Source organism: Anastrepha obliqua, chromosome 6, assembly GCF_027943255.1.
Source record: "Anastrepha obliqua isolate idAnaObli1 chromosome 6, idAnaObli1_1.0, whole genome shotgun sequence".
In the NCBI taxonomy this organism is placed as follows: Eukaryota; Metazoa; Arthropoda; class Insecta; order Diptera; family Tephritidae; genus Anastrepha; species Anastrepha obliqua.
This window is the reverse complement of record NC_072897.1, coordinates 69302507-69318154: the sequence shown is the minus strand read 5'-3', so window position 1 is coordinate 69318154 and position 15648 is coordinate 69302507. Positions and strand designations below refer to the sequence as shown.

General features: G+C 32.6%; 1 protein-coding gene across 1 annotated transcript in view; it reads left to right on the top strand.

The window, feature by feature from the left end:
- LOC129249829 (protein unc-13 homolog A-like) overlaps window positions 1-15648 on the top strand; it is a 423174-nt gene that overhangs the window by 176533 nt on the left and 230993 nt on the right. Inside the window, exon 5 of the mRNA XM_054889499.1 lies at window positions 6608-6749. Within this exon, the coding sequence (XP_054745474.1) occupies window positions 6608-6749 (142 nt within the window). The remainder of the gene's footprint in view (window positions 1-6607; window positions 6750-15648) is intronic.

The window sequence follows — 15648 nt, the reverse complement described above, 5'->3', positions numbered from 1 at the left end:
GTTTTTTCTTGAGTAAAAAATGCAAAATGTCGAAAAAAAAATACAACTATACAAATTATACGCTTGCCCATAGCCTCCCGAAAACAAAGCGGTAATGAAGAATACAGACAAGAAAGGCTTAACAAGTAGTAATGGTAGTCTTTTTGCTCCAATTTTTCACAATTTCATTTGAACACAAAAAACGTTAGGTAGATTGTCATGGTAGCAGCACACTCAGAAATTTGCCATTTCTTGTCGAGGTCGGCCGCTGTTAGAAAACTCTTGTTTATATTGTCCGATGCACCATGTTCACAATGAGAATCGAAACAAATTTTCTCGTACAAGCAGAGTCAATTATGGTAGCCGCAGGTGTCGAAATTGGGAGCTTTATACATATATATTCGTGAGGTTTTTTTTTGTTTTTGATGAAAAAGATTAACCCACTAAAAAGTTAGAATATTTATACGTATGTATATAGTTTTGTGTGTTTTTTAAACAGATTTCATCCAAACACAGTATCTCTGCCCTTATTTATTTCGAGCATTTTGACAAAAAAAATATCACTTTTCAGACAGTTAGTTTGCATATAAGCCTTATAATTAGGAGTGTAGCTTTTTTAACCAATGCGCACTAAACTCTCAAGCTATCGTTAATTCCGTCGGAGATCCCGACGTGGCCACGCCGGAAAACTCTATTATCAATTCCGACATTATAACGAAACTCTGCGATTCCGAATGAAAATAGCTTCAACTGTTTTTCTTTGTCTGGGGAATACAAAAAATAAATAAAAATAATTAAAGCGTATTATTAAATTGTATAAAGGGTAAGGAAAGTTATTTATTGGCAAATGATGCATAATTTTCCAGCTATTTTTTCAATAAGTCTCGACCATCATAACACCGCGGTCAATACGAGAGGTTGATTAATTAATAAGCGGACGGAAGAACCATAATGAATTAAAATAAACTTATTTATAAAATTAAGGGAATTAAAATAAATTATGTATATACATTTATTTAAAGGAAATAATTTAAAAGTAATTTATGTTCATATCGCCTCTACTAGAATTCGTACAATACTGACTACGAGGCCTACATTCAGATTGGACCAAGAATTTAATCATCAATATCGATTTTTTTATAACGACTTTTGTATTTAGCTTTTTTCCCGAGTGACGGGACCTTCGGTCACGTTCTTAGTGCATAATAGGGCTGTTAATCTCAGATGGAGGGAGGATGGTTTGAAGAATTGAAAAAATGTTTTTTGCCAGAAACTCTTTGAAAACTTCAAAATTGGATCTGTAGATAATTTTAGTGTGTAAACGAAGTAGCCGACCGTCTAGTCGCTAATGTCGTAACCCTAATGAGACCAGCATTTATCCTGAAAGACAATCCGAAAAATGTCTAACTGACAGAGTGCTCATACTTAATGAGGAATTATCTCACTAATAGTATTATCAAAAATATGTAATACAGGATATAGCGGGTTTTACTATCGGTATCTACTCGTTTATATTGGATAAAATCAGTCTAAAGGCTCCTTTAGTTACCTAAGGACCAAGCCGTTAATTAGTGAGACATTTGTTGCAAAACGCGTGAGTCACTATTCCATTCAAAATACTAAGCCACTTTTGGTTACATTAGAAAATTACGGCATATGATATGGCCTCCGTATATGTGGTATAAACCGGGGAACAATTTCATTATTTAATACTCTGATACTAATCAAATAACTTCATATTTGTATGTACAATCTGTCTAATGGAAATGTGTTCTGTTATAAAAAAATTTAAATACTGCTAAATAAACATATCCTTTTTCGCCATGCGCATGGTGCAATTTATTGATTTTTTTGGAAATTTAAAAGCGTACGTTGTTTTCGCAAACTGATTTCCCCATATGAAAAACGATTTTAAGCAGTGTATCTATGTACCATACACACTCTAATGCCCTACAAATCTCACGTGCATCTGCAGTAAAATATTTGAAGAAGTCGAAGACGTTCATAAATAAATGAGTGCAACGGTATACCGAAGTTAAACACGTTGACGACTGCCCCGAACGAGACCACAATTTCCAAAGCAAGATCTGAAGATCATTGATTTGCTTGTGACAAAGCCGAACTTATTGTTGCGTCAAGCTGAAGCGGTTTTAGAGAAAAGTGATGTTAATGTATCCAAAGACACGATTCGAGGACGTTTATGTGCAGAAGACCTAAAATTCCGCAACACATTGAATAAACATTGAAAAAAGACGTGCATGAACCAAGGCAATTTCATCGTCAACGAACTGTTGAGCATCCAGTTACGGCTCATGCTTGGGACTGTTTTCCGAAAATTTTTTTGGCCGTTTATTCGTGTTTGCCGCGAATTTTAATGCAGCTTTGATGAAGGAGATTTACCAAAAATGATTATTACCGTTAGTTGCGAAGATGTTTAGAAGAACTAGCCAACCTTGGATTTTACAAGAAGACAACGAAAAACGTAATGAGTTTCATCAGCAATTCGAAGCGTTCGGTCGTCTCTGTTATTTATGGTAAATGTTACTAATCGTCGTGGCAACGAATTTACAAGTGGCTGAAGGACACTAAGGACGATTTTTACCCATTCCGATAACCTCCATGGCCCCATCGAGATTAAACTTTTTTTCACCGCTAAAAATTATAGACTGCCATTCATCATCCCAGAACTTATGATTGTGGACGAATTCAAGTCTAGTTCTTAATGGCGTGGTGTAAATTTCGTTAAGCTAGTCTATTTTGATATAAGTATTTAAAATTCGAATCTTCACTCAAAGTTTGCTGTATTCTTCTCTTCGTAACATTGGGAGAAAGTTTACTTCTAATTTGGTTAGGGCTGGTATTTATTTTTTGGCAGCTAACCGTCTTATCTCTCTGTTAGACCTGCCGGAAATCTTAGGCGACGGACCAGTTCTTTTAAATTTTCCATATTAATCCGGATTTTTCAAAAAAATCAAGAACTTTTTTATTTATATTTACTTTTAGCGCTATTTACCGATTCACTATAAGCTAGAATACTATCTCGCTCCTCGCAAGAAAGCTGCGTTCCTCTTGGTATAGGATTCCACATGAAAATTATTTATTTTCTAATGGAAACTACTCAACTTACCTTAAGGAATCTTTTAAATTGTGAATTGTGTATAAAAATATCACGTAATTACCATATAAAGAAATAAAATCTTAACGAAAGCACTTGTCCCTTATAAATATTTCCTTCAAGAAACTCAAAGTCAAAGCAACGTTCAAACGTAACGGAACTTGAAGCAAATAATTTAAAACTACTACTAGTTCGCTCACACATTTATATACATACTTTATAAGGCAATTCAAGAAGGTATTATTCAGCTATTTTAGAAGAAAAATTATGAAGTTGGTTTGTCCCATATGTCTATTTAGCTTAGCTATTGCTTATAATAAATATTGCAAGCCCATACAATGCAATTTGTTAAAATCGAATTAGTCAAATAGTTTCCAAGTTATGGCGGTCACGCTTCTATTAGACAGACTGCATGTACATATATTAACATGTATTTATTTATATTATATGATACATTCCATTTCAATTCAACCAGGCTATTCTTCTTATGTTGTCTCTGGTCAAAATAATAAGCACGTATTTTTTTGTTTGCCCGAAAAATCGATTTTTTTAGTTATATAAGAAAATTTTTTTTTTAATTGCTCATAACTTAGTCAAAAATGAACCGATTTTAATGATTCTGGGTTTGAAATGTTCGTCATTACTTGCACGAGCGATTTCATTCACAAACAATACCAAAAAGTAGTTGAAAATTTTTTATTTTGCAAAAAACAAAAAGTGTGAAACAGGTTTTTTACTCAAAAATTCATTACTCAAAAACAACCAATTTTAGCTACTGGTCATTCAGCTCAATTGAAGTTTGAGGTGTCCGCCTGATTTGGAAAAAGTTAAAAAAAAATATACTTTTTGAAATATTGAATTTCGAAAAAATTTCCCACTTCTCTTTTATGCAAAATAAAAAATTTTCAACTATTTTTTCCCTATTGTTTGTACACGAAGTCGCTCGTGCAAGTAATTACGATCATTTTGAACCCAGAATCTTTTTCGGGCAAACAAAAAAATACGTGTTTCATTATTTTGATTAGAGAGCAACATATTTGAGTTACATCGAAATCGAAGAACATGTCCCGAATAGCCCGGTTGAATTGAAATGGAAAGCATCATATTAACATATGAAAGTTAAGAGCATTATCCGGATTTATTTGTAAGTACAGTGAGCCAAATAAGACCTACTACTACTACGCAGCAGGTCCATAGTTTACCTAGCAGTATGCGCAGTTGCTCCATCTTGTTGAAACCACAAATTAGGATACCGCTCCGCCATTGGCCGCAAAAAGTTTTCAATCAATGTTCTGTAAGAAGCTCCTGAAGCATTTCATCCTCATTTTCGAAGAAATATGGACCGATAACTTTAATGGCCCTAACACCGCGCCAAACAGTACGTTTAAATGGGTGCAACTGATGTTGGTGTGTTGCCCTTGGATTTTCAGAGCCCCACAATCTACAGTTTGGTTTGTTGACATAACCATTTAAATGGAAATGCGCTTCATCCGACATCAAAACATTATTTAAAAAATCAATTTGTGTGGCTTATTGTGTAAAACGAATAGCGTATTGTTGTCGTTGTTGGTGGTCTTGCGGTAGGGTTCCATAATAAATTTCCAACAATTCAATTATAAACTTCAAAGAGAGAAAAATAAATATGTCAAAAAATTAAAAAGTGATTTGTGCTTAACATTAGTAGGTCTTGTTTGGAGCACCCTGTACAATAGCTTTGAAGGTTTAAAGATTTCGGCACAGCCGAATTTAGTTAAATTTTTGTGATGTTGCTCAACTATTTGTAAACATATTTTTATTGGGCGCTTTTAATTAAAACCCCTGATTTGTCTTAACACTTTTAACTAATTGCGCTAATTATTAATAAAATACAACTACATATGTGAATTTTGGCAAAGTGCAATTTCGAAACAACTTTTTTTTTAGATGAATACTAAAGTCATAACTGTGAATAGTTAATAGCTTAATTAATGCATAAAATCCGCCAGTTTTGTGCTTAATGCGTCTATCCATGTTCCTTTAAGACAAATTACCTAAAGTTCACAGATATTTATCGCGAGGAATTGAAAAGATATAAACAATTTGAGCAGATAGACTTATATGAATATGATGCATTACTCTAAGTATATATAAAAATTCAATAAATATGCTTTTGTTCCAGTGCTATTATAGTGAATGTTAAACTCTGAATTTTTTTCTACGGTATTTTGTGTAATCGCTTGCAACATTTTTCCATTAATTTCAACATAAAAAATTGGATTAGATCAGTAATTAATAACAATACACCGCGCATAATTAAATTTTTTATTGACTGACAACGAAATTTTTGAAAATAAATATTAAAATAATAATAAAAAAACAAATTATGTACCTTCGTGACAAAATCGGCACTTACAACTGAATTTTGATGTTTGTTCGCATTTACGGCGATAACATTCGCATTCAAGCTAGTTTTTTATGCAAGCTTAGCCTGGTTTTTTACCTAATCTAAGTTACACGTCCAATATTTTAGTCTTTAACTTAGTTTAAGAATTCAACCAAACTTACCCAGAAAATTGGGGCTTGTTCATACGAGTATTCGCCCTCCAGCCATATATATAATTATAAAAATACAATTACAAAAGTTTTCCTATGTTCGTGCATATATATGTAATAGGGGCTAACGTTTTTTTTAATTGTTAAATTTTGTTAGTTTTGGATTAACTCCACTTCGAACACTCAATTGGCTCCTAGTCATTAACCATAACACACAACTACCCTACTAATAGTAATTGAAAATAAGCTTTACAAATTCGCTAAAACAAAATTAGCAAACTTGAAGTGAATTTAAATGAAATATAAGCAATAAGAGTTATGTTAAGTACGGTGGTTAACTTAATAACAGTGAAGTGAAATTTAATATGCCTTCGTTTAATTTTGTTTACTTTTCGCACATACGTATTTATCTTTCAATTATATTATATTATTGTTGTGTTTCCTGCCACTCACAGTACTAATGTTTTGACCGCACCTAGACATGCCCACCTCAAAACTTTTTCAAACATCTTTAAACTACTTCTCATTTTTCGGCATATGAACATGATAAAGACAAATTATGAACTTGTACATTTGTTTATATACACATGTATGTTTGTACACTAATTGCATGCCCTTTTAGTGAAATGCTTATGCATATACATACATACATATATGAAGGTATGCCACAAGGTATGTACATATGTACAAGCGGACATTTTCCCCTATATTTTGCATCTCCTTTTTTCCCCTTACCCTTCCCCAGCACAATCACAAATTATTTTTTCCCCAAAACTCCAAACTCACTTATTTATACATATGTACATATATTTATTAATACTAATGTTTATAGTTGGGCATTACATTACATACATACCTACAAAACATACGTACAAACAAATTTGTTTTTCGATATTTGATAATGAAACGAAAATGTGTATCCACAAGATATAATTGCAAAAAAAGATTTAAATTAAAAAACACGTATATGTAATTCTACAGTGATTTGTGCTCAAGGCCTGATAGCGAAGGATAAAAGCGGTACCAGTGATCCCTATGTGACGGTGCAAGTTAGCAAGGTGAAAAAGCGTACACGTACAATGCCACAGGAGTTAAATCCTGTGTGGAACGAGAAGTTTCACTTGTGAGTACTTAATTGTCTGTCTGACTGTTTAACTGCTTGTATGTCAGTCTATTAGTTTGTATGTTCCGTATGCCTGTATTTATTTATGCAATTCGTTTATGTCATAAATTATTAAACGCTTCCAACTAAATACCCATATGTATATGCTTTTATTTCATTTTATATACCTAGTTATTACTAACAATCACTTCTTGATATTTTTTGTCACACACTATATCTATCGTTCTTTTGAACACTTTTATAAATCATATACATACATACATATGTATATTCGCACCATATATGTAAGTAAATGAAGCATGCAGAAAGAGCGAGTAAATGGTATATGTGTTTTAAAACAAGATCGTAAAGTAAGTTTGATAACTAATGGTGGAGTTTATGATCCAGTATTATGGGCATAAACCAGGATTGGATGAAGATGTTTGCCTTGCTTTTTGTACATAGGGATAGACTTCTAGAAAGCTGGAAGATGTGGAAGCGTAGATTTTACGTCTTAATCATTATTTATGTGCAGTACCTCGATGTTTAGCAAATTTCTCTGGTCAACATATTCCTTCAACCAACAGCCGAGGCGCCACGTAATTGCACACTCAATTAAGTGGGCCGCACTACTCTTATCTGATAAATGATGTGTATTTATTGAATGATTACCGTGCCTTCTTAGATCTAAATCAAATGTTTTATACTGCTCTTAATAAAAATAGAGTAGGGCTTTCATGGGGTATGTTTTGCTTGTAACTTCCTCGTTGCCAAGATCGTTGCCAAAGATACGTAGGACATTATTTTACTTTCGATTGAAACCAATGTAAAATTCCCCCCGAATGTGCAAATTCCATGGAGAGTGTATAAAGTGATAGATCTCATTTAAATATTTTTGAAAGTAGCACTACGTAGCAGAAAAATTTAACTTGCAACGCCACATATCTCATATTGTTAATCTAGTCGAATAATAAGAAAGAGTATAATTATCAGAGATTCAAATACTAATTTTTAAATATGTTAAAGGTTGACTGATAATACAAGTAGTAGTACAAAATAAAAAAAATGTACAGGTATAATTTCTTTATTCTAAGCAAACCGTCACTGAATTCATTCTAAATCATTGTGCCATTTTTGAAAAGGGCCATTTCAGTAGGCCTGTATTTATTTATTCAATTCGTTTATGTCATAAATTGTCACTGTGGAGGCAATTCAAGCGGCTCTCAGTCGTCCCTGGAGATATGAGATTGTGGTGGTTATATAATTGGCATAAAAACGAAAAAGGCTGCATTTGGAGGTATTTTTATAATTCGTGCTGTAACAATTGAACACGCGGGACTTTTTTTCATCACATAGTTTGCCGAATTTAAAAGTCACATATCTTGAAATTAAAATATTAACAAGCCATTCACTGAATATTTACAAAGAAGTAATTTCTGTACCTTTTGTTTGTTTTGCTTATTTGTTTTATATTATTCTAACTCATGATGTCAGACACGAAAAATAAAGTAGCGGCTTTCGGAAGGCACCGCCACAACTTTCGTCAGTGATGCCACAATAGGGGAAACATTTGTAAGATATTAAAAAAAAAAAGTAATTGGGTTTTTCAGTTTCGGTGCCACTATTGAGTTATGCAAGTAGCGTGTTTCCGAAGTTAACATTGGATTTTCGGTTATCCAGTAAGCCTATAACACCCATATACATGCAGCAATTGAAAAATATGATACTTAAGCACAATACCTGGTTATCTCCATTTAAGACTTTTTTAAATTAAATCTAATTTTTTTTTTTTTTTTTGAAACGTTATAAATAAATAGATATTGTACATTTCGTGTTATTACACCTAGTTATGTAGCTAACAAGCAATTTTAGTTTGTGAATTTATGAATCTACTTATTAATAACCACTAGGTCCAGTGGGTTCGTCCTCTTCAGCCTCCTAGTATATATTGCTTCATCGCAAGAGATGTTAGAAGAGATTTATCATTTCATTGACTATATGCAATTGTAGGTCTCTCTGTAGGTCGTCATTCCGTATATACCAGGGGGCTTTTACGATGTCCCGGATTACCTTGTTTTGAAAACGTTGAATGATTTCTACATTACTTTTTGCGGTGCATCCCCACAGTTGAGCTCCATAAGTCCACACTGGCCTAAGGATTTGTTTGTAAATTAACAATTTATTTTCAATGCGCAATTTAGACGTTCTGCTGATAAGCCAGTACAATAGTCTAAGAGCTGGCTACATGAAAATGCCCTCATCAGGTACATGGCTAATTTATATTGAAAATAATAGTATTAGTGTAGACGAATATAAAAATGAATGTCTGCCATTGCAAAACTGGGGCGCAAAGGGGGGATACGCAGTGAAAGGGGTGAATTTTGGGTGGAAAAAAATTCATAAGGTACATGTATTCTATGTACGGGAAAAGTTTGGTTATATATTTGAGAAAGTGTAAACAAAATTGGCAGACATTTTGCGAGGGGCTAACTCGCCGGCAGACGGCGCTGAAGATTGCAAAAATTAATTAAAAAAAAATCATAAGGTACATGAATTCCAATTATTGTATTTTGAAGTTTAAACATTCCAAAAGCCATTTACAAAATGGCGGACAAAAAAGTGAGGGCTAAGGCCGCGGCAGACGACGTTAAAAAGTGCGTCAACATTTTTCGTCACATTCACAATCGGAATCTGATTCGGACGTGATATCTCCTTCGCTATCGCTATATAAATCTTCATTTGATTCGCTTTCTGCATTAATGTCTTCATCACCTGTAACAAAGCACAAGGCAAAATGATTTTTAAACATTTAATAGAATGGAATAGTTATATGTTCTGTGGATAAATATATTACCTTCGTTTGTTCCAGGATCAATAATATCTTGTATTGTACTAGGCAGCTGTGGTCCGTCAAACCATTTAAATGTATAATTTCCATCTACTAATATCCATCCGCAAGTTTCTGGTCGTAAATATGATAGAATTTTCTTATGAGCATTTTTCCATATTGTAGCCATATATTTGGTCCTCAATAAATGCTGCGTTAATTCAGCCTGGCTAGGAGGCAAAGTGGATGAGTCAAAATTCTGCAATTTTTTTTTCTGGAAAGGTTCCTCCAAATCGTTGACCTTATAGGTTTTTAAAAATAAGGCGAATCGTGCATCATTTACGGAGCTCAACAATCGAAAGTTGTACAAATGACAGATAAACTTTTCAAGAATCGGGAAAACAGCGGTTTCATCACAGTCTTCATGTCCAATTTGACCGAATGCTTTTTGTAAGTCTTCATTTTTCTTTAAAATCTGTAAAGGACGTTGCTTTTCCTTGCGAAATAATGCGGGATTAAAATCGCAGCCAGTCAAAGCATGAAATCCTGGCAGAGATTGACACATTGTGAAATAATAGATGTGGAACCTTGCGGAAAATCATCCCCTATGGATTGATTACTCACTGTAAAAATTAATAAATTGTTCGATAATTTATTTCGCGTTTAAATATATACGTACACAACATAATGTATGTAAAATATATTATTACCTGCCGAATGTTCGGCCTGCGGAGACGCAGATGCCTCAATGGGCGTGTGGCCTTCTGGTGATTTTGCTACTTCCAATTGATTATTCTCTGTACAAATTGGTAATATACCGAGGCGTAATTAAATTTCTTATAATAACAACTTTCAACGAATATTGCAAACTTACCGTTATATTTATCCAAATATTTATTTTGGATGGATGTAAATGCTTTATAACAAAGTCGATGATAACCACTGACACCGTTCACTATTTCTGGTAACACAATATCACTGAATTTCAAATCAAAAGCGATACGAACTTTAGAAATATGTTGGCACTTTTTTAATTTGTCTTCTTCGAAAATTATAATTTTTTCACTGACCATGCTACAGTTAAAAACGCACTTCTTCCCACTCAGAGCCATGATGCAAACAAACTCAAAAATATTGAAATACTAGCGAAAATCCGCCCGTTCCGCTAGTCGTCTTTAAAAAAAGAGGTTGTCTGTAAAGTCGGTTTACTGACGATAGTTTAACGTGACAACGTCGTAAGAAAATACTGATGTAAGGGTTGCAATTTTCAAAACAAAATTTAAATTTTATTTGTTTGATAGATATTTTGTATGGACACAAACGTAAAAAATGACGAAACTTTTATCAAATTCATGAAAGATATCTTCAATTTCGATTGTGCATCAGACGTTAATAAGTCAACAACACTAAGGGGCACCATCATCGATTTGCCTTTTTCAAGACACTTTACACTCGAAACACTCCATAAATATCGATAATAATTCTTCTGCACTTAAATATCAAGAATGTGACTAAAAATGTTGATGTGTAGCGCACTTTTTGACGTCGTCTGCCGCGGCCTTAGCCCTCACTTTTTTGTCTGCCATTTTGTAAATGGCTTTTGGAATGTTTAAACTTCAAAATACAATAATTGGAATTCATGTACCTTATGATTTTTTTTTAATTAATTTTTGCAATCTTCAGCGCCATCTGCCGGCGAGTTAGCCCCTCGCAAAATGTCTGCCAATTTTGTTTACACTTTCTCAAATATATAACCAAACTTTTCCCGTACATAGAATACATGTACCTTATGAATTTTTTTCCACCCAAAATTCACCCCTTTCACTGCGTATCCCCCCTTTGCGCCCCAGTTTTGCAATGGCAGACATTCATTTTTATATTCGTCTACACTAATACTATTATTTTCAATATAAATTAGCCATGTACCTGATGAGGGCATTTTCATGTAGCCAGCTCTCCGTCTACAAGTTTCTATATTTTAAATTGAGTTCAGCGACTTTGGTTTTGACATGTTCCTTCCACCTGAGATGAGTGTCTAATGTCATGCCAAAGTACTTTGTTGTACAAGCATACGGAACGTTTGCGGAAAATATTTGAATGGGTTTGTAGATAACTTTTTTGTTTGTAAAGTTTACGTGTACCGATTTAGTGTCGTTAAGTTTAATATTCCACAAACTAGTCCAGTTTGTTATTATAGTAATCGATTCCTGTAGCTTTAATTTTTATTATTAATTTATACAAATGTCTAACGTTAGATTAAAGTATGTGCCTATAAATGTAATATACAATTCTGCATTTTCTAATTTAAAGGGGTTTTTTAACAAAATTAATAGGCATCTATTAATTAATTAAATATTTATATATATACAGATATTTATTGATTCAACTTAGTATATGTCTTATTATTATAAAATATATTATTTAAGAAAAAAAAATTTTTTTAAATTAAAAAATAAGAGGATTTATTATCAATAAATATTAAAATTTAATAAATAAAAAAAAAAATTAGTTAAATTTATTTATTTAGTAAATTCCTAATTATTAATTTCATTTTATTTTGTTAATTTAGCTAAATTTTTTATGATAAATAATATAATTTAAATTAAATATAATTATTTTGTACTTATTAGTTCTATAAATTTATTTATATTATTTAAATTTTATTAATTTATTAAATTCAATGAACTTATTTGAAATGAAATAGGCTGTTTTCATTGAATTTTTTTTTAATAATATAGTTGATTTATTAGAAAGGGATAAATTTAATTTAACTTGTTTATTTAATTATAATAATAGGAAATTAATAATTATAGGATTTTATTTATCTAAATAATTAAAAATTCCAATATAGACATCTCCGAGAGGTAAAAGTACAACTCATAGATAAATATATAGATGAATATAAAAAATTTAATTTTTATTATTAATTTATACAAATGTCTAACGTTAGATTAAAGTATGTGCCTATAAATGTAATATACAATTCTGCATTTTCTACAATAATTTAAAGGGGTTTTTTAACAAAATTAATAGGCGTCTATTAATTAATTAAATGTTTATATATATTATATATAGATATTTATTGATTTAACTTAGTATACGTCTTATTATTATAAAATATATTATTTAAGAAAAAAAAATTTTTTAAATTAAAAAATAAGAGGATTATTTATCAATAAATATTAAAATTTAATAAATATGAAAAAAAAAATTAGTTAAATCTATTTATTTAGTAAATTCCTAATTATTAATTTCATTTTATTTTGTTATTTTAACTAAATTTTTTATGATAAATAATTTAAATTAAATATAATTATTTTGTACTTATTAGTTCTATAAATTTATTTATATTATTTAAATTTTATTAATTTATTAAATTCAATGAACTTATTTGAACTGAAATAGGCTGTTTTCATTGAATTTTTTTTATGAAAAATAGTAAATTTGATTTTCGCCAACAGCGAACATGCACGTATCGTCCGCAAACGTCGCTATTTTGCAGGATTTAGGAACAGGCAAATCGGAAGTATACAACAATTACAATACAGGTCCAAGTATGCTGCCTTGCGGAACGTCTGCATGATTTTTCTAAGGCTGGTACATGCCAGTCAATGTTTTACGCGAAAATATCGATCTTATATATCTTATATAAGAAGTCAATAAGTCAGTAAATTGCATCGGAAGTAACGTCTTAAGTTTATAGATCAGCCCTCATGCCAGACTTTATCAAAAGCCTGAGCTACATCTAGGAAAATCGCAGAGCAGATGTTATTTTTTTCCAGAGACTCTTCTATTGTGTGAACTATTCGATGAACTTGGTCTTTCGTCGAGTGTTTTTCTCTGAAGCCAAATTGATGTTTTGGAATTAGTTGCTTGAGTGAAATTATTTCTTTTAGGCGTAAGACAAATAGTTTCTCGCAAAGTTTTCCCATGAGTGATAGTAATGAAATTAGGCGATATGAGGCTGCCTCGTTTGCATTTTTTCCTGCTTTAGGGATCATTATGCTACATTTCAGGCTGATGCACGCATTTATAATCGTTGTTAGTTTAATTAATGCCTTGTATGTTAGGTTTTTAAGAACAGCCGAAGATATAAGGTCAAAACCGGAACTCTTCTTTCGTTTCAATTTAGATATTAGTGATGATGTAAATAGTTCAATTTCACAAAATTCTTGAACCGGTGGAGGTGGGGTGAAGCTATCATATCTTTCGTGGGGTTGAAATATCTTTTTAAGATGTTCTGCAAAGACCTCTGCTTTCTCAATGTCGCTTTATATCCCAAACTTGGGAATTATTTATTTTTTTGATCGGAAGATTGGGGATAATTGGCTTTTTTAAATTTGCTGTAGTTTTCCAGTGATGAATATAGGCGAGTGATCTGAATTTAGATCCAAGCCATCTTCAACTGATATCATATTGCTCGGAATTTGTCTGACTATAAAAAAAAATCGATCAGGTCGGGGTATTTATCAGGATCAGTTGGCCAGTATGTTGGTTTACCTGTAGATACTACTCGACAACCTAGATCTTCAGCTGCTTTCCAGAGTTCACGAGTCTTGGTAGTTGTTAAGCGCGAGCCCCAATTAACGTGCTTGGCGTTGAAATCGCCACCAATGACGAACCTTTCTTTATGTCTATTAAGAAGTTGTTTGTATTCTTCTACTTTAATGTTATGCCTTGGCGGGCTATATAACGCTGTCACAAAGAGATCCGTTCCAAGTAAATTGATGCAAATTGATGAGGCTTGAAATTCTGATGAGCAGATTTTATCTTCTTCATGGTGTTCTATAGTTTTTCTTAATTATGACTGCGCTACCTCCTCTGGCATTATTAAGGGGATGATTAGAGCAGTATGTACTGTAGTTTTGAAAAGGGTAAACGATTGGGAAGTTAAGTGCGTTTCAAATTTTAAACATATATCAATATTCTCTTTGTTCAATAAAAGTTCAAGCTCGTGTTTGTGCTTCAAGAGATCGTTTGCGTTCCAAGCCATAATTTTAATATGATTTTTATTCGTCATATACAACATTTACAGCCTTTTCAAGTTTTACAATGCGGCTAAGCAAGGGTGTATTAAAAGATGTTTGTTCGTTTAGTTTGAACAATATTTGGGATAAAATATCGTCGTTCTTCGGTTCAGTTGACTTTTCTGCAACAATTGCAGCGAAGGTTTTACCGTTCTCAACACGCGAATCACGCACTGGTTTTTGTAGTTTTTTAACTTCTGGCTCTTTTTGACCGGCAATTCTTTTGTTACGTTGTTTTTGCAATCCTTTAGCAACTTGGCAACCTCTGCAGCACTTGGGCAGCTCGTTGTCCTTTTTAGTGCAATCAATTGTTTTATGGTCACCTGCGCATTTGACGCATTTTGGCGGTTTACAGCAGTAATTTTTCGTGTACATGTATCCTTGGCAGGTTTTGCACTGTGGGATTAATTTTGAGGGTTTGATCGGTTCAATCTTTATGATTGTTTTAAGAATTTGTTTTATTTCGTAAATCTTTTTTATGTCTTCTGTAGCATCGAAGCACAGAGTGAACATATTTCAAGGTTGCTTAGTCTTCCATTTCAATTTTTGGAATGCGCGTATAGCTTTCAAGAATTGCCTTTGAAGATCTTCAACAATTTCTTCTGGTTGTCATGTGTGATGCAGGTTTTTGGCTATTGCGCTATTTGTCGTGTTTGCTTGTTTTCGTATGAATGCCAGGCTAGCTTGGACTGCGAGAGTTTGCTTGTAATTGATCTATAGTCTGTGCTATCGTACACATTTACTTTTATTTGGTCTTTGCCAATTAGCCGTAGGGAATAATTTTCTTTTGCACTGTCTTTAAGTAATGTTTGGATATTTTGCTGACATATGTAACTCCGTGCAGAGAGTATAATTGGAGGAGGTTTCAGTTCGTGTTTCTTGTTATTTTTGATCTGATCGGTGACAACAAGTTCTGGAGACGATTCAATTTTTCTTTTCTTGTTGGCTTTTTTGGTTCTATTGACTAACCAAGCAGTTTCTTTTTCTAACTCCTCTTCATCTGTGTAAAATTCATTTTGTTGTTTATCAGCAGTTATGTCACTACTTTTCATTCTTATTTTTATGC